Source organism: Mus musculus, chromosome 1, assembly GCF_000001635.26.
Source record: "Mus musculus strain C57BL/6J chromosome 1, GRCm38.p6 C57BL/6J".
NCBI lineage: Eukaryota > Metazoa > Chordata > Mammalia > Rodentia > Muridae > Mus > Mus musculus.
In genome coordinates, this window is record NC_000067.6 from 162,914,701 (window position 1) to 162,937,806 (window position 23,106).

Below are 23,106 nucleotides of genomic sequence, written 5' to 3' on the forward strand. Positions count from 1 at the left end.
CAGAGGGGAGAGAATCAAATGAATTTCTATGATCTCAGGGATGCATCTATTATTTTATATTATTCTATTTAATGTTTAATATTTCATGTTATCCTATGCCAGGTTTGTGAACACCAAATGTAATGTAAGAGTTGTGGCTTCTTCTGTGCCATCGGAAACAGAAAAAAAAAGCAGTTTAGCTGCTAGACTAGTGGATTGGTAAACTTTTCTTCCTTTCTTCCCCCCCCCCCTCTTTCTTTTTCTGCAAATGACTTTGTTTTGTATAGACCTTATATCAGATTTAATCATTAGTATACTCTACTCAGAACCTACATATATACACAAATACGGATTTCACATTGATCAGGCTAAGCTCCAAAGTCTAAGAATTAAAAGTTTCTCTGGTTAATGTGTTCCCTGGCCCTTGGCTATTCCAAAGTGATCCTTTGTGTTTTATTTCTCTGGTTAGTAAAAATGACAAAGGTCATGATTGTGTCTGCTGCTATTACCCCGGACCAAGTGAACAAGAGGTGTAAATAGCTTTACATTAAACTGAGATTATTGAAAATCAACATTATCCATTTGGTTGGATAAAATGTTTACTAAAGGACATTTCATTTTGACATAAATGATGTAATTGTGAAGAGTTCCACACTCTACTCCTACTCTCTCTTACACACACACACACACACACAGAGAGAGAGAGAGAGAGAGAGAGAGAGAGAAACAACAGCAAATAAAAGTATACATGCATGTACACACACATAAGCATACACAAAAACACTGTGGAGCTACTCCTTGTTTGAAACATCTTGAGTCTTTGAATAAACTGTGTCTCTCCTACGCTCAAACTGGGATAGACTGTTACGGATTTTTCTTCTCAAATCCAATTTTTCTTCTGTGTTTGATATCTCCAATTTGATAGTTTGTGATATTCATTTTGCTTTTATTATAGGTAAAATTAGTATAGATGCTTATATACTTACTATTTTCCCCAAGTGGATATTGAAATTATGGAGTCTAACTTATAATTTTTAATGGAGTTTTCGAATTTGGCATTGCATCCAAGATATCTTACTTTAGCTCAAACGGTTTTCTCATTTTTAGTTTAGTTTCGTTTATTAGTAAGGTGGAGGGTATTAGCCACGAGGCTAACATTCTCTTGCTGATATGTCTTACTTGATGATATACTGTTCATTTTATACACTGTTGAATTTTATTTTGCATTTGTTAATAATGCTTGTATGTGTACATGTGTATGAGGGATATTGATCGAGATTTAATTTTTTTGAGATTTTAAGTTTCAGAGTGATGTCAGTCTCATAAAATTAATCAGAGAGTAATATGTCTTTTTGCCATTTCTGATCTTTTTCATAATTTGTATCTTTGATTTTTCAAATTATTGATGGAATTCATCAGTGAGGTCATCTTGGTTTTGAAGTTCACAGTTGGAATGTTTTCCTATTTTCTCTTGTCCTGGGATTAAATACACGGTCCTGTGTATACCAGGGAGGCATTCTGCCACTGAGCCACACACATAAGCTACAGGAGCTATGCATGAGCTACACACACGATGTTGTATAGGTACAACTCTATTTCCTTATATTCATTTACTATCAAATACTTCATTTAATATTGTGCAAAAACACATTGGTTGCTATACTACAACACAAAAGCAAACACTCCCCTTACAAAGCTCATTAAACTTTGTATAGCCTGAAAGTCTATGTTTATGCCTTTGCAACTTCCCTTCTATTCCACTCCCCACAATTCCCCTCATCTCAAACATCCCAAACATCCCAAACATCCCAAACCTTATTTCAACACGTGAAAAGCCTATTAAAAAGTATTCTCATCAGAAACAGACAGGCTGGGTATTTTCCATTTTATTTATCCTTTGAGTCAAATGATCCAGGTTGCATTTCACATCTGCTAGAAGGAGAGGAGGGCCCTTGGTCATTATGTGTGCATACTTGTGTTTGTGTATTATACTCCAGTGATTTCACTTCTAGGCTGGACTCTGGCACCCAGCAGACTTTGTTATTAATAAAAGGTGAGCAAAACAGCCAGAAAGAACACTGGGAAGAAAAGCATTCGTAGCAAGTCATAAAGGTGACGTGGTCTTTGTGCTTCGCCGACAGCCCTTGTCCTGGTTGGCTTCACCGTCCGTTTCCATTGAGTTAGGATGGCATTTCTAGCTCCGTCCCACTTTCCTGGTCCCATCAATCGAAACTGATAAGGACTACAAGGGCCAAAGTACACTTCCAGGGCCAGCTGGGGGTCAGTCAAGAAGAGCCAGGGTATGTTAGGCTTGGCTCCTATAAAGGAGCTCAGCTCATCCATGTATGTGATATAATCTGTCTGCAGAGTGTGGCTCTGGCCAAACCTGAGGACAGAAAAGCAAAATGATTGTCATAGTTGCAAACAGAACATTAATTCTATAATTTCTGTCTCTTGCACACTGCACCCAGTCTGCCAATGTTAGATTCTTAGGATTATTTGAATAAGTTTCAATGCTGGAGAGTGCAGTGAGACAAATCCTATCATCCTTTCAGATGGAGTGTGTCCTCGTGTGACATAAAGGACAGAATGTTACTGGTGATCGAACCTTTCTTTCCCCTTCTTTTTTTTTTGTATTTACTTCTAAAGGAATTATTAGCACCAAGAGTGTTCACATCGAATCTTTCTTTCCCCTTCTTTTTGTTTGTATTTACTTCTAAAGGGATTATTAGCACCAAGAGTGTTCACATCTAAGAGCTGCACTCTGACTTGGATTCTGAGATTAAGTGGGGGCTGTGGTTCCCTTCCTTTTCTCCTCTAGACCTTTGACCTGATATCTACCCTGGGGCAGAGACTGAATATTATGTTGGAGGCTGGAAAGAAGAAATAAACTTCCTACACAACCATTCACTTATCCAACAGTGATTTGGTGGTTGATTATATTTTCAACTGATTTTCATAGGTAATTTAAAAGGACATTTTTAATGAAATAATTAACCTGAAAAACTACATTCAAATCTAGCCATATAAAGACCTTTCTATTTGCTGTATTTGAAAACATGTATTGAACTTGGAGGTGAATCCTCTTTTTTCCAGAATATACTAAGGTAGTTGAACTGAATATAAGTTTTAACTCTTGTTTATCAGTAGCAAATTTAGATTCTGCTGCTTAATTTCCAGCCAGCTAGTTTCTTCCGGAACTATTGAACTATGGTTTCAATACTGTGCTTTGTGATACAGGACGGCTTCAGCACCCAGGGGTTCTACTTATAGGAAACTTCTGGCTTCCAATTCTATTTGCAGACCTCATTTTCACCACATGCTCCCTGGAGGGCACAATCACTCTCTTGCAAGTTGACAGGGGAAGAAAGTGTTTTCCCACCTAACGTGGATCAGATATAACCAGAATTAAAAAATAACGAACTGCTACTGCTGGCAACATTAAAGACCTTATTGATGTTTTCGATGCATAAAGAAAAATTTAGAATTTATTGGATTAGCAAGTGTAATTGATTACCACTTGAGTTTCTTGCCCATTTTCTCATCAATGTCATCCATCATTTCATTTGTAGTTGGCAGGACACATGTGTCTGGAAAACGTGTGTGGAGAGAAACACCAAAAAAAAAAAAAAAAAAAAAAAAGACAACGGAATTAGTCCCTTATAAACCACACAGAATGGAATTCATCATTTATGAAACGAATGCCTAAAAAGGTCTTTGAGTGGCTACCTCAATTTAGCTATGTGAAGTTAAAAAAAAGTGATCTTATTTAATAAAACGTTTTGCCTTAAGAAAAACTCTCTTTGGTGTCATTTGACAAATGACAATTAACAAGTACAGAGACCCAAGAGATAAGTGCACGCGTGGGGATAGAAAAGCTGGTCTGTGTGTAAGACTCACAGCAGAGATGTTTGTAGCCTGAAGTCTCCCAACCCTCATGGTGTTTATGTAACATCACGAAGAGCCTGGTTCTCAGCATACCTCTGCTGTACCTCATGTCCTGGAATGGGGTAATCATGTTCATACTTCTTGTCTATATCCTCCTATTAAGATATCCCTCAAGTTATAATCTGGGACAATAGTTGGTACTAAACTCCACAGCAAGTGATGTAGATAATGAGAGGAGGCAGGCCCAGAATTCCAATGTCAGTGTTCAGCTGGGTGTTTAATAAGGAATGGGAGAAAGCAAGCTGTAGCTTGCTTGGCAAACATCGGCACTTGGGACCGACTGTAATTTACTTATCTCTGTAACAATGGAAGAAGGCTACTAAGATAGATATTCGAGGTGTATGAACACCACCCAGCCACTGTGAACTTCTGACTGTGTGTTGGCATCCTATAGCTAGTATTTGGTGAGTGCTTTACTAGCAGGAGAGGGACCAGATTTTTTTATTTTTATTTTTATTTTTTTGTCTGCTTGATTTAAAGTTGTAACCTAAGTAAGGGGTAAGGCAGATCTCCACATGTAGCAGATATTCTATGAATGTTTGTCAGACAAATAAGTGATGCCCTTTGTTTCATGTTACTATTGCAGGTTTATGAACTGTATGCAATGATCTCATAAAATTTCAGCCTCTGGACACACTGTCGCACTTCTAAGAATAAAAGACAATGGAAGCTTTTTATAGGTGAGCATCCTTATTCAAGATTTGATGATGGAACACTTTGAAATTCTTCATGGCATCTTTGAAACAGAAGTGTTTATATCTACTATATATATATATATATATACATATATATATATATATACACTTATATATGTATATATATTTTTTAGGAAGTTTAAACTCATACTATGATTTACATTTTCCTCATTTCTATAGTTCCCCAATTATAGATTTTTGTCAGCAGTATGTTAGGAGAGTTATATGTATGCTATTTAATTTTTAAAAGACATTGAATAAGAAGATACTTTTCATGATGATCAATAGTATTGGAACAATTAAATCAGTATAATTAAGTCACTGCCTCTCTTCATGGAATCTATATGCTCCCCACATAGAATCTATATGTTCCCCACATAAAGTTCTTGTAGCCCCTTGAAACCATGTGGTCTACAGTAGAGAAAGGGAAGGGAAGAAGTCTTTCAACAGTGTGAGAGGCACATGACATTGGCACAGAGGTAACACTAGGCCTCTAGCATGCCCATCACCCCCAGCCCCAGTGCCCTGGAAGTATTTGTACCTTATCCTTGCAGCTACCCAGCTGTTTCCTTTATCTCACACAAAACCTTGCAACCTCCTCCCAAACTCATTGTCAGAAGGTCAAGTTCTTGGATTCGGCTTCTGAAGCCCCTTCAGGCATTTGTCTCTCTCTTCATTTTTTGCCACTCCCTGCCTTTTATTTATTTATTTTTAAAAAATGTTTCTGGTTCTTCATCCATTCAGAGTGATTCCTCATATTAGGTTAGGGCTTTATTTATGTTGTTTTAGATGGGATAAATTTCAGGCCAATTCCCCTCATCACAACACTCTGAAACTTCTCCTGCTGTAATGTCCTCTACTCATTCCACTCCCATCTATGAGGTCAAATTGTATGTCTGTCTTGGTCCCAGTGGATCCCCAGTACAGTCATCAGCTTAGAGCAGGCAATTATTGCCTTAGTGAATGAAGTACAAAGTGACCCACATACTTGTAAACACTTTAGCAGCCCAGCGTGCCTGGAGGTCAGCTGTAGGAATGGCAGCACCCAGGGACTGGACCAGGCCAATCACTGCCATGGTTGGTTTCTCTAGTTGAGGAGGGAAGATGCCTTTGTACAAAGTGACCTCATTATTTCTGCTTTTGATGATGGAGTCATCCAGGAAGGGGTAGGCATAACCATAGCCTGTGGCGAAGATGACACAGTCAATGGCCTCAAACACAGTCCCATCCTCAAACACAGCGGAGGTCTCTGTGAACTTGGTCACGATGGGCTTGATGGTCACCATGCCACACAGGATGCGGGATGGGAGCTCATCATTGAACACGGGCTCTTTCCTGAGAGGGCTGTGTAGATGTGAAAGGCAAACACCGTAAGCACGATAGTCATTTCCATGAAATGCCCTCAACATCTCATCCATTGCATCTAGATTTGCTCAGTTAAGCACCAACACGAGGGCCCCTACATGTGCTTCTCAGGCAGAAATTCCTTTCTGGTTTGTAAATATTTCTAAGAAATTATGTCTGAAATTTTCTTGTTGCCCTTTAAAACTTAAAATTAGATTGTGTGTATTAATGGTCTTCGGAGACTCACCAAGTAGATGAGAATATAAACCAATTCCAGATAGAATAAACTAGCGAATAATACAGATTCTAAAGCTAGACTTCACAGGTTTATTCCCAGCTATAACTCTTACGAACTGGTGGTGTTCCTCTACATTTCTTTTTCTATGTGAATAAATGGGATAATGACAGAATTGTCCTCACAGAGATATTATCACTTGATGACTAACGACTAAACAATAGCCAACACCTTCAAGAACATTGCATGTTAACTACTATTATAGCTCAGAGGCCTTGTATGGCAAAATCAGATTGGTGATGATCCTACCAATCTTACTATCATGCTTGGTCATCTTATATCAAGTTCTTTGTGTTCACAAGGAAAGAAATCATCATTGATACTGTACTTTGCAATAGTTCTGGCAATAAAATTTTCATGAAATGTACTTCATGTTGATTTAAGTTTCCTTTATAGATTTTGGAATTTTCTCTAAGTAACTCACATACATAAAACCTTCGTTTTTTTTTAAATTTTTGTTTGTATTGGTGTTTATTTTTGTATTTCTACACTGTCATTTCCCTCTGTAACTCTGTCCCCTTTCCCTTTGCCTTATAAGGTAGCTAACAAGTAGATCATAGCATACCTGTTTTCCCTCTTTCTTTTCTTCTCAACCAAGGGACGAACAAAAAGGTGTCAGCTGCAATTTAGGGCACTGGAACCCTTTCAAGGCGGGAGTTTAGTTCTGAGAAGGAGTGGTTTTTCCAAAACATTTTTTTTCTAAGTGATAAAACCCCTGTGCAATTTGTAGTTACTCTTGTAAGATAGAACCATTTTTGATCAGATCAAATTTTGGAACTTTATGTTAAACAAAACTCTAAGTATATTAAACAACATTACTGTTTCTTGAGAGTCAGAGCAGTTTTTAAATATGGGTAGGATAAGTACATTGGAAGGAGACTCCAGCTCTTTAAACCTGGCATTTGGTATTCTGATTTACAATTCCTCTTCACTTTTCCCCCAGAAGGGAAAAATCTCACTGTGAAACATTTCTTATCCACCAAATATTCAACTGTACTGATTTTTCTATCTACAATGCTTCCATAATTAGGGTGTATTGAGCACTATCTGCAAAAGAAGTAAATAATTGGATCGTCCTAATTTTACAGGTCACATCAGTTTTAGTGAGCACCATTGCTTTACATATTCCCCGCCTCCTGACGGCCTTTGGAAGCACGCAGGACATGGGAGGGAGTGCTCACTCTTGTTCTGAGTCTCCTACTTGACCGACAGTATTTGGTAGATAGTCCTTAAAGGCACATTAGGTGATCTGAGACCAAGATGAACACATATTTCTGTCTCTATAATTTACAAAGTAAGTCATAAAAGTACATTTATCTTTCTAAATATTACTATCTTCAGAAGGAGATGTTGTTATTAGTGTCCTCACTTAGTTATAAACATGATATATTTAAAAGAGAATCCAGTTCCAGTTTGTTTAGTCCTTTAAGTTCTGGGAAATAGGTTGTAGGTTAATGGATTCTGTTTATCAGGACGATTTGTTTACCTAATCCACCCCTACTTTACATATCCACATACATTTCTCCACTAATCTCTAGCCTGCACATGATCTGTGGTTTGGACTCTGTCACCTGAGAAATTCTTAATTTAATTCCATTAGACTCAATGAGATAACTAAAGGAGGAACTGGGCAGAAGTAAACAACCCAAACCAGTGTGCTCCTAGATTGGATGGAAAATATGTATTATTTTTCATACCCATTTAAAGGCATCAGGCCGTAGTTCTCATGCTTAAACCATGTGTTCATCTTCTTGATATATAACCAGTCAGAGACAAAAGAAGGAAGGATATTCCGGAGGAAGGATGTGAATCGGGTAACATATACCATATCCCAAGGATACCCATCATTCCAAACTCGACTCATGATCCAGGAACCGCTTCTGGTGCTGATGATGACCTGGTAGAGAGAGACAATACAGATCTCAGCATTCTTCTGTGACAAATGAGTAAACATGACACAGTTCTCTAGAGGCATATCTATATATTCCCTTCAGTATCCATTTAGGAACACTTTCTAAGAAATGAGTCTAGATGAACATGCCACATTTGCATCTAAGGGGAGGCAAGAGTCCTTTCTCGTGACTCCAAAAGACTGATGTAGAACTGTTCAAAGACCTATAGACACAGCACTTGGGTTAAGAAGCCTCTATAGCCAGCTGTGACTATTTTCATTTTTATGTGCTCACAGAGTAAGAATGCCAGTTAGGTAGAGACGAGTCAACTCTGTTAGCTCTAGCAGCACTGGATGCTAGAAGAGGTTGGGCTGAATTGGGGAAATGGAGGCAAATAGGTAGCTGGTATTAAATTGAAGGGATGCCACAGACTTAATGCTGGTCTCTGTCCCTCCTCCCCTTTTCTAGTCTTCCCTGCACATGTGCACAGGATGTCTGTTCATCCCAAGACACGGAAGCCATCTCAACCTGCCAGGTCAATTGTTGGTATAGTTAGTATCTTTCTGATAATGAATATATATATATATGCATACACACACACACACACACACACACACACACACACACACATATATCCCAACAACCAAAACTTTATTTGTATTTAGGAGTTAGCTCACTTAGTATCTGCTTGCTTAAAAACATGCTGGGCTACCTCAGGATCTACTAGTCGCAGCAACTACTAGTCCTGTGGAAATTTTCCTTGACTTAGCTCAGGTTAAGTCAGAACTCAGTGCCTGGAGGTGTTGTTGCAGCACCTAATTCCACGGGAAGACTCAGCACTTCTTTGTAGATGGCTTCTGCACCTGATGCCTCACCCCCACCCACTGATTGTTCATTAAGGTCACGATCTAGTCTAACTTATATCTGTAATTTTAGCTTAACAGAGATCTGACACACAATAGTGCCAGGCATTTGCTGAGTCCTTGCTTTTGAATGAGTGAATGAATGGATGATGGCAAAAACCAGATCATGTGGTGCTCCAGAGCTGTAGTGGTAAGTAAATCTTTTACTAGTATGTAGGTGGGGTCTTTCACATGGTAGGTGGGAAGAAATGTTGTTAAACAATTAAAGATGGAGGCTGACTGAGAACTGAAATGATTTGAAAGTTATTAGACTACACAGTTAGAATAAAAATTAAATGCTCATGTACTCACTTCTACACTCACTCAGATATTTGCCTTCATTATATCAGAGCAAACTTCTTCATAGCAAGGAAGACGCTGTCTTCCTTCTCTGGGTGAATGGTTCACTCAAATTCTCATGATTGAAAGGTCTCATGAAACAGGCAATTTCCTGGAAACTCAAGCCTCCAGTGCTGACCTAATGGCATACTTCTATCCTAGTTTTTTTAACCTCTTAAACCCCGTATGTCACATACCTGTGTAGCCAGACGACTGAGCTCAACAGCAATGTCGGATGCTGAGTTTCCCAGGCCAATCACAAGGACTTTCTTTCCCTGGAAGGCTCCTGGGCCCTTGTAATCCCGGCTGTGTAGGCACTTGCCTCGAAAGTGCTCTAGACCTAAGTTAATTTTCAAAAATTTGAAGACTCAGTTTTTCACACATTAAAAAATATTCCTATAATTAAAATGCACTTATCTACTTAGTGAGTGCTACCAATAAAACCCCCAAATAATTATTTCTGAGGATCTTAAAATTTTTAAAATGTTATGATTTCCATTTTAATAATACATAGTAACAACAACAATAAAAATAATAATTTATTAAATACTACCTAATGGCTATTGCATTTGCTTAGTGCTTAGTCTGTTTAACAATTTACTCACAATGACAAATTGCTATATGTGTTCACCTTGTAAGAAAAGTGCTCGCCTTGCAAGCATGGGGACCTACATTGATCCCAAGAATCCATGTTTTTTAAAAAAAAAAGAAAAAAGAAATTTGGACAAAGAACTTAATGGCAATAAGGAGTTTGGTCTGGCCATACAGAGCCATAAAACATGCTGCCTATTAATATTTTAACCTAGTCTTCATGAACTACTATCACTTTGGCAAAAAAAGGAAGGAAGGAAGAAAGGAGGGAGGGAGGCAGGGAGGAATGGAAGAATAATGGAGCAAAGAAAGGAAAAATGGGATAGAGGGCAGGAAGATTTTGTGTGCTTTTATTTTCTTTTATCTTTGTCATTCTTGGATGGCAACTGTTATGGTTAGGTTAGGTTTGTTTCTTCTCTCTTCTTCCCCCTCCCCCTCCCCTCCCCCTCCCCCTCCCCTCCCCCTCCCCCTCTCCCTCCTCCTCCTCCTTTTTTTGTGAACTGAATTTGAGCTAGGATCATATGGGAAGAGCAAGTTTCAGTTGAAAAAAACGCCTTCCCCAGATTGGACTGTAGGCAAGCTCATGGAACATTTTCTTGATTAATGATTGATGTGCAAGGGCCCAGCCCACAGGGGACAGTGACACCTCAAGGCAAGTGGTTCTGGACTGCATAGAAAAAGCAAGCTGAGTGAGCTATGAGGAGCAAGCCAATAAACAGTACTCCTCCATGACCTCTGTTTTAGTTCCTGCCTCCAGGTTCCTGCCTTGAGTTTCTGCCTTCATCTCACTCCACAGAGGACTATAAACTGCATACTGAAGTAAACCATTTACTTCTTGAGGTGGTTTTGGTCAATGTTGTATCATAGCAATAGAAAATTGAACTAAGTCAGCAACTGAATGTGCTGCTGCTGCTGTTATAACCACAATCACAAACACTACAACAATTACTATTCACACACACACACACACACACACACACACACAAACACACACACACACACTCACACTCATGCACACAATACACATTCATGTACATACATTCTTTCATGTACTCACACACAACACTGAGATTCTTAAAATTCACTTGTAAATTGTAAGTGAAGATGAAATAAGAATCTTACTTTATTTGTCTGGCAGAATCCCACATTTTCGGATATGAGTGTTCAGAGACCCCATGTGTGTTAGGACTTATGTTTGCATGACCCAGTGACATAAGAACTGTGTAAAGTCTTTGAACTTCAGGGATTAGGGAATAAGTTATTGTATTTTTTATATCATCATATATAAACATATTTTCTTTTGGTTTTTCTGGTAATTCAAACATAATTATTGTGCAAAGATATGCTTCAACACTAGATATTTGCCCATAAATCCCCCAATTATTATATATCTCAAGCTTACCGGGAAAAGAGTCAGTTGGCATGTTGGGGTACACGTGATGTCCTGAACAGATCATCACAGCATCAAAGAGCACAGATTCTTGCTTGCCTTCCTTTTCAGTAACAACCACCCACTGGCCAGTGGTCAAGAAGCTAGAACATTTCTTTATACTAGAAACCAGGGTCTGGAAGAAAATGAGAAAAACAGAATTCCTTCTATTTGTGGAATTCTTCCTTTCTGTCTTGCAGTATTTTCCTATGGAGGAAATAATGATATAAGATGACCCAGTCATTGAAAAATATATAAAAAGGCACCAATATGAGGGTCAGAGCACATCCTTAGTGAATCTTCAAATCTTGCACAGAAAACTACTTCTGAGGGTTTACTTAGTATTGAACATCTGGTAAGTTGATGTGGAATAAATAATGCTCGGGCATTTTTATGAGTATAGCAAACATGTCATTTGCTTACAGCTGCTCGACAGTGACTCCACTTTCTCCTCTGCTGACCTCATCTTCTACCCACTCAGTAAATACAGCTGTGTCTCAAGGTTTGACCCCAGGTCTCTTCTGTTCTCTGTACAGATTCTCTCCAGAAATACAAGCAACTTCCACAGCACATATGCCTATACATATTTTGAGCCTGTTCATCCTCTGCTAGCTAGTCTAGCTTTCCAACTGCAAAACCATAGTGCTGCCTCTATTGAAGCATATTAATAACTGACCTACCTCCATTTTCTCCCTACCTATATTTGATTTTCCCACTTCTTAGAATAATGAAACTAACCACCCTGTTACCTAAGCTTCATGTCTACATAAACATTGATCTCAGAGATACAGTATTGCTTTTATTCATTCCATGACCTCAAATGCTGCATTGCTTCAAAGTCTTATAAAACCATGAAGATGGCTTCAAGAGTTTATACCCACTTGCTACTTGGAATGCTTCATTCTGCTTATAGGAGTACTCTTCTGACAGGACTGCATTGATTCTGTGTTTCTGCCTCAAAGTTATTTCTGATACATCACAGTCTCATTTATGGTGATTGAGCATAGGGCTCACATGTGCTAGGTACACACTCTACCACGGAGGACGCCCATATAATTCCTTATATCTAAGCCTATGATCGAAAGTCTTGAGTAATTATGCCCTTGTTTGTTTTTACCTTCTGCTGTTTCTACAGACTCCCCTGGGACAGCGACTGTTAATTTTTTTCCGGTGTCCATCTATTTCTTTCTTATTAACAGCACCTGATTTTGTTTGGAGCGACTATGTACCTAGCAATGGGACCCACTTTTAGGCCCTCATGTAACAACAGGGGCCTATGAGATAGAAGCAGATATCGTCCCATAGGCTTTTCACCAGAGTTGTGAAAGGGAGCTGATGCAGCAGGGAGAACGTGCTTTGGTTCCCATTCTTTCTCATTTTTCTCTTGCCTAGAAGTTCTAGCAACTGCTCTGAATTGAGAGGTGACCTTGATGGTGTAAGAAGCATGAAGCTGTCTTTTATGACTGTCATTTAGCACCATCAGACCTGCTCCATTTGCACACACCTCAGTCATTATTTATACGGCTGTAAATAATCCTCAATTTTTAAAGCTACAGAATATGGATCTCCGTGGTTCACCCTAGTCATAACAGGCATATGTCCTTCTCTGTCAGCTCTGTCAAGTGTCCTCCAGGGAAGCAGAGCGGCTTTCTCTTAGCTGTCTTCATGCCATCCCCTTATCTAAAACATTTTCCAAATACAGTTTCCTCTCCTCCTTTCTCAACATATTGACTTGCCCTACAACTTTCATAGTATTATTTTTTCTGATATTTTTTATGATATATAATATTAAAACATGATTGACAGTTTTAAAAAGTCTTCCTTTTTATTTACATTCTATGTGACTGTTATGTTTGTTATTCTCTGAATATTAATTTTGATCTTCATTTAAATTATAGGCTTCTTGAAGATATTAAGATTATTATTTTTTCCTGTGTAAAAAGATTTATTTTACAGCTAGTTCTCTTCCACTCTCCCTCCCTCTCTCCATCCCTCTAGTCTTCTGCCCTGCCCTCTGTATGGTTGGGGTATGTGTGGGTGTCTGTGGAGCTCAGAGGCACTGGAATTAAGGATGGTTTTAAGCTGATTGATGCAGCGGTGGAAATAGAACTGAGGTCTTCTATAAGAGTACTGGGCTATCCCTCCAGACCCTTCCTATTTCCCTCTCTCTTTCCTTCCTTCCCTCCCTCCATCCCTCCTTCCCTTCCTTCCCTTCCCCTTCCTTTTTTCCTTCCTTCCTTCCTTCCTTCCTTCCTTCCTTCCTTCCTTCCTCTTTCCCTCCTTCCCTCCCTCTCCTCTTCTTTCCTTCCTTTCCATATACAATAGCATGATATAAGCATGTATCAGGAGCTTGATTAATGTTGGTAGGTATCGCCATAAATCAAAGCCAGTCTATGGCATTTGTAGTTCCACAAATGAATGAATGAATGAATGAATGGACTGAGTAGATAAATGTAATAATAAAAGAACATCTGGGGCAACTCTGTTGTGAGTCCTCTCCAGCTTCAGGAAGCTGTTTCTGTGCTTCCCAATAAACCTTGCTCATTTTCCCATTAAAAAGTTTCAAGAATGTTAGCTGGAAAATGTAATTTTAACTATATATTTGGAACTACTCGAAGGAAAATAATTATGCAAATACAGCCTTAAGTCATAATTTTATTGAATGTTTCCTTCACTATATGCATGTGTGAACCTTTTACTTAATACTAACTAAGACAGGGTTATCAAATATAGAACATTACTGCCAGTTACAGAAATAATGACTGTATTTCATAAAACTTCTAAGACTCACTAAGAAGCAATATAAAGGTTTAAGTGGGTAAAGGACAGGGGTCATGTAAGATGTTACTTTTTTTCATAATGTCATAATTTCTTACTGTAGTGAGAATTTTGGTTTCTTAAAAAAACCCAGTTATGTTATGTGCATATGTTTTTGTTTTAATCCCAGGTGTGGGATGGGAGATGGCGCTGCTTCTGATGGTCTACAGCTGCTGACTATGATTGTCTTGTGCTCTAGGAGGGGTGTGATTTTTTGCCAACTGGAGATAGTTTACAAGGACAGTGTATAAATGTGAGATCCCTGAGAGAACCTGGGGAGGCTGCTATTTCCCTGGCTGCTCCCCTTGCTGCCCCTGGTTGCTGTTGTTGCAATTTGTCAAAAGGTCATATGCAAAGAGAGGGGGGAGAATAAATTGGATATCCTGACCAAGAAGATTGGACTTGCCCCAAGGAACTCAATGCTCCTAATCATCAGGAAGTAGACTAAAGGGATCTGCTTCCCCTTTCCCCTCTAACCTTCTGTCTCACCTACCTAGTGTTGTAGGGCGGGAGGGATTGGGGTGCATAAGGGAGGTAGAGCTATACCTCCGGGAGGTTGAGAACCACATATCATACGAGAATCACATATCAGATATCCTGCAAGTCAGATATTTACATTATGATTCATACCAGTAGCAAAATTACAGTTATGAAGTAGCAATAAACATACTTTTATGACTGGGGATCACCACAACATGAAGAACTATATTAAAGGGTCACAGCATTAGGAAGGTTGAGAACCAATGCAGCTAAGAACCTTAGGATCTAATGTATTTCAGAGATTTCAGAGAATTGCAGGGGGTGGTGCTGTGAGTGCATAAATGCTTTATAGCCTAACAGAACTACTGACTGGTGAGGCTCAAAACACGTGGTACACCCTGCTTGGTGTTCTATCCTTCCATCTTCTCTGACACTCATATAATACTAGTGGTTCTGGGTGCAGGTCTTACCTCAAACTGTATGTATCTCAGAAGACCCTTCTTCTGAGCGAACGACGTGATGTATTCCTGGAGTTTGCTGTGGTGCATGTAGTTCGGGAAATCATCAGGATAGGGGAAGTCTGGAAAACACATCATCTCTTTGGAAGAGTTGGTGAAGACCGACTGGTAAATGCTGGCCCTTCCTTCCTCTGCGTGGCTCTAGGAAGGATAACAAAACTGTGAAAACAAGCCAAGAATGGTGCTCTTTTCTGAGAATATTCAAATCTTGGTTGATCAAAACTCTTTTAGTATTAAAAATTAAGGGTTCTTATTTATTACTTTTCTTCAATGGCATCTCATTGGTATACTAACCATAATATTAGCATTCCTCATGCCAACTAGTAGATAGCCAACATAAAAAACTCAATTTTTTTTTTTTTGGTAGATGAATCAATTCGTCTGTCTCTCTGTCTACCTACTTTTCCTGTCTTTTGCTTTTACTATGGTTTCTAATTTTGTGTTTTTATGCATTTTGTTTGTGTTTATGTGTTTGCTGCTTCTTTTTTTAACCTGATATTTTTTTTTGCCAGTTTTCTTTTTAAAGAGAAAGAAAGAACAAAAGAACAAAAGAAAGAAAGCAAGGAAGGAAGAAAGAAAGAAAGAGGTTGCAAAGGATTTGAGAGGAGTTGGGGGGGGGGAGGAAACCATAATAGAATGTACTGCCTCATTTTTTTCAATAAAAAATGTATGAAGAGCATAGTCTTGTTTTCAGATATAGAATAGGAAGCCCTTTACATAGGACTGCATAGAGCTGATCCATTTCTACAGTAACCATCCTCACCCTGTTAACCTAGCATTAGCTCTTCTGTAGTCTCTCAGTAGTCTCTCTCTCTTTTTTTTTTTCTTGTGTTGTCACTGGTTTGGCTATCATGCTCACCTTAAAAAGCCAACAAGGATTTGAAAGTCCAAGCAGTGTGTGGCTTTTCTCTCATCTGGCTCCTACATGGATGTCAGCACCCTTTCCACTGGGGATAAAGCCCACACTCTTATCCAAAGTAGTTTATCCACTTTGAAACAATCGGGATCACCAGAAATCCCTTCCCCCACCCCCTAAACTGGAGAATTCAGTTCATTTCCAAAATCGTGGATTCCTGCCTTGGGTGCATGGTCTAAGAATTTGCATTTCTAAGAATTTGCACAGGGATCTAGTGTGGCTGATTTCAGTTTGGGAAACTCTGCTCTGCTGTAAATGAAATATGTGCTTGAGGGGCCTTTAACTCATCAACTGTGGGATTCACTCTACACACACACTACACAAACACACATCACACATACAAGCACCACAGACACATACACAAATATACCACACACATATCACTTCCACACATCACACACACACACACACACACACACACACACACACACACAATACCACACACACCACAAACACAAACACACATCACACACACAAGCAACGTATACACACACACACACACACACATACAAACATACCACACACATATCACACACACACCCACCACACATCACACACACACACATCCACACACACACACACACACACACACACACACACACACAAACACACACACACAAACACACCACACACACCACTCACTCCCTCACCCCCAACCCCACACACAGGAAAACCGAAGGACTTAGAACATGTATCACTTCTTGGCATTCAATTTTAAAGCCACGTTGTAACTGAAAAGTGACTTCTTGGATGAGAAACAGTCGGAAGCTAAATTGAAAATAAACATTTCCTCTCTTGTGTGGACAGGATAAAAGTGTGCACAGGATGCTGCCTTGAAAACAGATTTCAAAGCTGGCAGCCTGTATGGAAGGAATTCTTATGTAACAGAGGAGAGGGACACAGTGTCATGTTGCTGGATTTAAGATACCCACCCTTCTCTCTCTCACCCTGGCTAGCCTCTGGAAGACAAAGATGGAAAGATCTAGAAAGAATCTTGAGTTCTGTATCTCTGGTAGGGACATTCAGCCTGAGGCCTCAGTGTCTCCTTTCAAGTTGAGAACGTTCCTTTTCTTTACCCACGGTTGCCACAGTTCTCATAACTTTAGAGGTTTGAAAATTTTAAAGTCTTTTAAAAGATTTGCTTGTAAATATTTGTGGAGGACAGAGAAAGGGTCAAGGTTCCTGTCTGACAGGCTCTGGGGTCCAAGCCCCTGCTGTTCACTCAGAGTGCTGCCAACTGTGAGGCGAGGAGGGAAGGAGGTTTCTCAGCTGCCCATTGAGGGGAGGAAGGGCTTAGTTGTGGACCAGGGCCTGCTTAAAAATGTAAGACCCTGCTCTGGAAAAGGCGGTGATATGGCCTGGGATTATTTTCAGATTGAATAAGTCCATGTGTTCTCCGGTGCCCACTTCTTGATTCTAGCTTACTCAAACATGAAAACATGGAATTGTCTTCAGACTCTGTTCTTCAAATAAGGGGAAATATATAACAAGGGACAGCTGCTTCCAAAAGCTTGCCTTTTCATTATTTCAATATGGGAGGTGGTTTGAAGCCGTCAGGAGGGAATTAGGATCCAACTCTGCCTCAGTGTGAGGGATAATTCCCTAGAACTAGGGTCCAAGGGCTGTGGGTGCATTATCAGCACATTGCTGTCCTATCTAGAGCTCCAACTTCTCCCCTCTTTTGCTTTAGATCATAAGTGTTTTAAGGACAAGGCCAGAGGCACATTCCAGAATGTTCTCCGTGTTTCTATTAGTCTGCCTTTATTGCCTCCCGTATTTCATCTTTGCTTATCTTTGAATGTCTGTTGGTGTAAATCAATTCTTCAACTCCAGTTCCAAAATTGCTCCCTAAACTTGCTTTCTTTTTCTTCCTCTCACCAACTGTCACCCTTGAATCCACAACTTCTGTTGTCCTTATTGCGCTCAGTATGCAGTTGCTTGCATCATAGTTATTTTATTTCTATGGCCACTGGTAGGTTTCTCACGTTTCAGAGAATGGCCTCACACTATTGTGCATGTTCTAACAGGGCCCCAGACCTTAGTAGGTCCCAAGACTTCAGCGAAACTGACTCCATGATGGAAGAATCATTCAGATTGTAAAACTTAGCAAGTAGACAGCGCCATCTGTCAAAACTAAAACAAAGACCAAATCCACTAAAATTCATATAGATCTGGAAATGTCTCAAAAGGTCCTAACCTTATATTTTGGCTTCTGTAGTTCTGCTTCTGTCTAACTGTTTTTTTTTGTTTTGTTTTGTTTTGTTTTTTTGTTTTTTTTTGTTAACTGAAGTATGTCAACCCAAAACTTGGTTTTTATTCTTAAAAGCTCATCCTGAGAAAGGCTCAGGGCTACACTGGCATCTCAGACTCCCAGTGTAGTTGAAGACTGGCTGGCTGACATTCTATTGCCTTAACCCATGTGTGAGCGGTCTTTTCTGGTGAATCCCCCACCAACAGTATGGGCTGTGCTAATGGCTTAGTGGGTTACTTTTCTAAAAAGGCATGAACTGGGAAGGGGACGCAGGGGTGCTGGAGGAGGGAAATGGGAGTAGATATGATCATATTATGTTGTATACAAGTATGGAAGTCTTAAAAATAAAGAAAAAAATTAAAACACTGTTTTCCTAGTGTACTTATTAGTTGTCACTGTGCCTAACACAGTACTCTATACACACAGGAAATTTCTGTTGAGCAGATGAGTGAGTAAAAAAAATAAGATTAGATTATTCTGACATTTTTTGTTTTCTTTTTTTTTCAGCCAAGAATGATGCTAATCTACTGCTTGTTTGTTGAGAAAATTGTATTGCTGTGTATGACCATGTTACCAAACATGGGGCTATAATTTGCACCCTCAAAAGTCAAGTTCAGCCACTTGATCTCAAGAAGTCAACTGAAGCAGTCACATTCATAGTAAAAGGTGAAAAAAAGGAGATTTAGTCAATGTGGCCATTGGGAAGAAGGACAATGAGAGCCAGTGACCTCCTCTAGTCCATCTTACAAGTCCTGAAGAGAGATTAAAGTTTAAATAAAGGACCAAGGATATGCAAATCTAAACAGTCCAGGATAAAGTGGGGCTGTCCACCAATGACTCATCATTGTCTAGGCCTCAGTTTCATCATGTAAGGGGCCTAGCAAGTGTTAGAAGCAGTCAGTACTATTAATTCTCTTTTTAGAGAGACAAAATCTTCCAGTATTTTCCTTCTCAAAGCATGAGATTTCTGGGAGAAACTTCCATTTTGGATATCTATTGTCTATAGTCTGATAGACTGAGGATACAAGTCTCTCTATAGAACATCTTCATCTTCACCAGGCCAGATGTAGCTGTACCACCCTGAATGCACCGAAGTTCAAGGGTCAAGCCTGGTTAGTACTTAGATGAGAGAAATTTCTTATCGTCAAATTAACCAAATCTTTTGAGGATGTGATGTCCTGCGTGAGTGTGTGAAACTCGAAGCCCACTCACATTTACTCTGCTAGTCTTTAAGTCCCATTTGGTTTCCATTTCTTAGAAAATGCACACAGTGAAAAGTTCAGAGTGATCAGGTTTCTGTCTTCTGCCACACCTTCTGCCCAGCAGGGACTCACAGATGAAATCTTATATAACACAATTTTCCAAAATTCCTGTCTGAGCATACATCATGCAAAATCAACTTTTCTTAGAAAAGATAGAAGGATTGGGGATGGGTGGAGGAAGCTAAAGTTTCACATATCTGAATGTGTTATCCTCCCCCACCCCCCCTTCCGCCCCCGGCATTCTGGATAGAATTTTGCTTATATACATAACCTGAGGGAAAAGGGACATTCTTTCTCATGGATAACCAGAGTCTATCACGTTTTGCTTCTTACATAAACTTCCTGAGGAGGCAATAATGGCTAACGCACCAATTCTTTCTTGGATGCAGAAGACCCAGTACCTCCTGTGGACCTTTTGTGGATTTCTGATTGTTCTTATGATGCTGGCATTGGCTCACTGCCAGGGTGCCTACATGATACTGGGCACCATTCACAGACCATGAAGCAAACAGTACTCTGGAATTGCATTACATAAAGATCTACTTCCTTTGAGGACATCCTGCAGGATTTTCTCTTGACTTATGAAGATTTCAGTAGCTTTTATCCACTGAGTTGACATGAATCAAAGGCTATCTTATTAACAGCTTTTAGTCTGAGATACTTAGGGCTGCATAGTTTATAAATATCTACAGTATTGAGTTATGACCCATAGTCTCCTAGTGAGGTCTGGGGTAGCTACATATAATTAAACAAGATAAAAATTTCTTCAGGATAGAACAAAAGTGGGGGTTAGCCATAGGACAATTTGGCTTATGTTTTTGATTTCACTGTTACTAGACTTCAGGTCACAGTTTGTGTTCCAAGAAGCCAGGTTTGTTTATTGATCCTTAGTAAGTCACTTAGGACAGACAAATTAACAGCAACAGCCATAAAAGGAGAATTTATTCAATGTGACCATTGGAAAAATGAACAAAGAGATCTAGTTTCCCTTCCACTCCAGTTCATTTCCAGGGTCCTAAAATGAGAATGATGTTTAAATAGAGGCCTGAGGATACACACATTTAAGGAGTCCAGGTCAAGGCATGGTCCCACCCATCACTGATGCATCATCTTTGTAAGGCTGTATGTAAATCTCTTTCTTCTAGAGAAGAGCTTTCTCCCTGAATGGCCCAGGCATTTCTTCTCTCAACTTGAGATCCTGCAGAAATCTCAGTTTCACTGTTTTAATAGTCTGATAGATAAAGTGTCTTTTAGAATATATTCAGTTTCTCCAGACTGGTTTTATCATGGTCAGACTACTCTCATCATTACCTCATGAAAGGTTTTGGTACCAAATGAGTTCTTGCTTATTTGATACCAAGGGATTGTGGACTTAAGTTATGACACCCTTCATCAGTAGACTAGAAGCCACTAGCATGTAATGATTATGTCATCCTACTCGCTAGCAAAAACCAGACACATTCAATGTTCACGTAGCATTCAACTCTTATTGATGAGATTGTAGGCAGTTATATTATGATTTAATTTAAGCTGGTAACACTTGTCCGGGGAAATATAAAGAAAATGGAATTCTTTAAAAACTCATTTCTAGAGTTGAAGATAAAAATCTATGACTATATATTTCATTTAACGGGACCAAAAACTACAGAAGAATCTCATGAGATGAATACAGAGCTATCCTAAATTAGTACTAAATTCCCTATCAGGGAAATTTTTTTTTTCAGGTGGGCAAAAACTGAGACCAAGATAGAGGATGATAGTTATCTGATGAGTGTCACGGATACATTTACATGGAATCACATTGATTGGAAAATTCAAGACAGGGAAGCTGGAACTGGCTTTGGAAACTTAAGTGTTATATTTATAACAAACATTTCGTGACTATAGTGTTTCTTAAAGCTTGATAGCAAAGATTATATTTTTCTCTTCAGATTTAGAATTGACAATCTAAAAACCACACATTGTTATTAGATGATTTATAATAACTTATAACTGCCCAGAGAGACAAAGTTAGTCATTAAATTATACCCTTCTGCATTGCAAGGCACATTAGAGGCAACCTAATTTTCAATCTCCCTATTTGACAGATGAGTTCTTGAGCTCGAGTGTGGTAGTCAGCTGCCTGAGATCTATCTGCCTAGAAAACCTGAGTTGGAAACTGACCTCAGAATTCAATTCTAGTTCAGGTATGTTAAAATGGTTTTGTTGGTATTTAAGAGGAATAAAGGATAGAGTCTCTGCAAGCATCTTTGCAAGAAGGTGTCTGTGTATTATTTTTAGCTAATTACTGACATTAGCTCTCCATCAGCTTGGAGAATAGGACTCTACCAGATAGGTCATGGTATGGTTGATGGGCTAGAGACTAGGACCACATCACAAATTTATTGGCTTTCTTTGAGGACATCCTTTAAGGTTCACTAAGTTCAGCCCTGTTGGTATAAAGTAGTATTGAGTGAATCAATATTGTGTGTTAGTAATATTAATAAAATGATAGTGTGATAGGAGAAATAAGACTTACCTTTCCATACCTGGGGCTTTTGCAATATGGCTTTCAGGTGTGAAAGAGAACCGATCTGGTGTGATTTGCAATAGAAACTGTCTTTCTACCTCTCTTGTCCTAGAGATGTATCACTTACCGAGAATTTCCATAGCCCTCCAACATCGATGCTCCTTTCAAAGCAGATGGGGTCCAGCCCTTCCTCCAGACAGCACCGTATTGCGGCCAAGCCACTTACTCCAGCTCCCACGATGGCCACTTTCTTGCCCATGATAGGTGGTACGAAAAAAGTCTTCAAAAGAATGTCCTTTGACGCTAAGGGTTTTTCAGTTGAAATTATTAACCGAGTTTTATGCGTCAGGATCCTCACCTAAACACAAGAAGAGACAGGCACACATTAACAGTTTGTGTTTATTATGTACAATTCTGGCATAATAAGACACTAAACTTGACCTTTTTTGATTACTTCATTCTCTAAGAAATGACCAAGTCGGGGACCACCACTTCAGGCAGCACCCTAAAAATCACAGGATCGATGCTCAAAAATTTCAAAAGCCCCTCCCTACGTGGACCCCCTTGCATCAAATCTCTTCTGTGAACGCTGAGTGCCTGATGCTCAGGGATGTTACCTCGTAACTACCCACCTTTGTTCCCCTTCCCAGAGAACCAACAGTTTTCCAAATGTAGAAGAGAATGGCTTTTAATGTCTTTTGATGTAAAAATGGAGAAAGGGGGCGGGGCTATTTTTCTTAAAGCAAAAATTCCCTTTCCTTTGTACTTTTCATTGTGTTGAGCTCCGCTAAAACCTGGAAGAGAAAAATTGCTTGTGGTGGGAATAAGAGAAGGACAAGAGGGCATGAGGGAACAAGTAAGAAAGGGGTGGAGAAAGGACTTGAACGGGGCTCTAAAAAAAAAATTCAATAGTGACTGATATGATCATTGGGTTGTAAA

General features: G+C 39.3%; 1 protein-coding gene and 1 long non-coding RNA gene across 3 annotated transcripts; one reads left to right on the forward strand and one right to left on the reverse strand.

Moving 5' to 3' along the window:
- Positions 1-1,850: 1,850 nt before the first annotated feature.
- On the reverse strand, positions 1,851-22,866 carry Fmo6 (flavin containing monooxygenase 6). Of its 2 annotated transcripts, XM_006496778.1 has the most exons (9): positions 22,800-22,866; positions 22,295-22,525; positions 15,182-15,370; positions 11,388-11,550; positions 9,592-9,734; positions 7,959-8,158; positions 5,611-5,966; positions 3,497-3,569; positions 1,851-2,365 (listed from the first exon to the last, which is right to left on the reverse strand). In XM_006496778.1, exons 2-9 carry the CDS (start codon positions 22,424-22,426, stop codon positions 2,023-2,025), a joined length of 1,599 nt encoding a protein of 532 aa, XP_006496841.1. In that variant the 5' UTR covers positions 22,427-22,525; positions 22,800-22,866; the 3' UTR covers positions 1,851-2,022. The 2 variants fall into 2 exon arrangements, with proteins under 2 accessions (XP_006496841.1, NP_001171509.1); NM_001178038.1 differs by lacking the exon at positions 22,800-22,866.
- On the forward strand, positions 18,918-22,452 carry Gm32279. Its single transcript, XR_373657.3, has 3 exons — positions 18,918-19,062; positions 21,746-21,844; positions 22,280-22,452. It is a non-coding gene; the product is annotated as a predicted gene, 32279 (long non-coding RNA).
- Positions 22,867-23,106: the final 240 nt, after the last annotated feature.

Coding starts and splice junctions, on each gene's coding strand:
- Fmo6 (XM_006496778.1), bottom strand. CDS start 22,426: ATGGGCAAGAAAGTGGCCATCGTGGGAGCTGGAGTAAGTGGCTTGGCC. Junction 15,371..22,294: donor GAGGGCTATGGAAATTCTCG/GTAAGTGATACA, acceptor TATCCTTCCTAG/AGCCACGCAGAGGAAGGAAG. Junction 9,735..11,387: donor GCCAACTGACTCTTTTCCCG/GTAAGCTTGAGA, acceptor AAATTAACTTAG/GTCTAGAGCACTTTCGAGGC.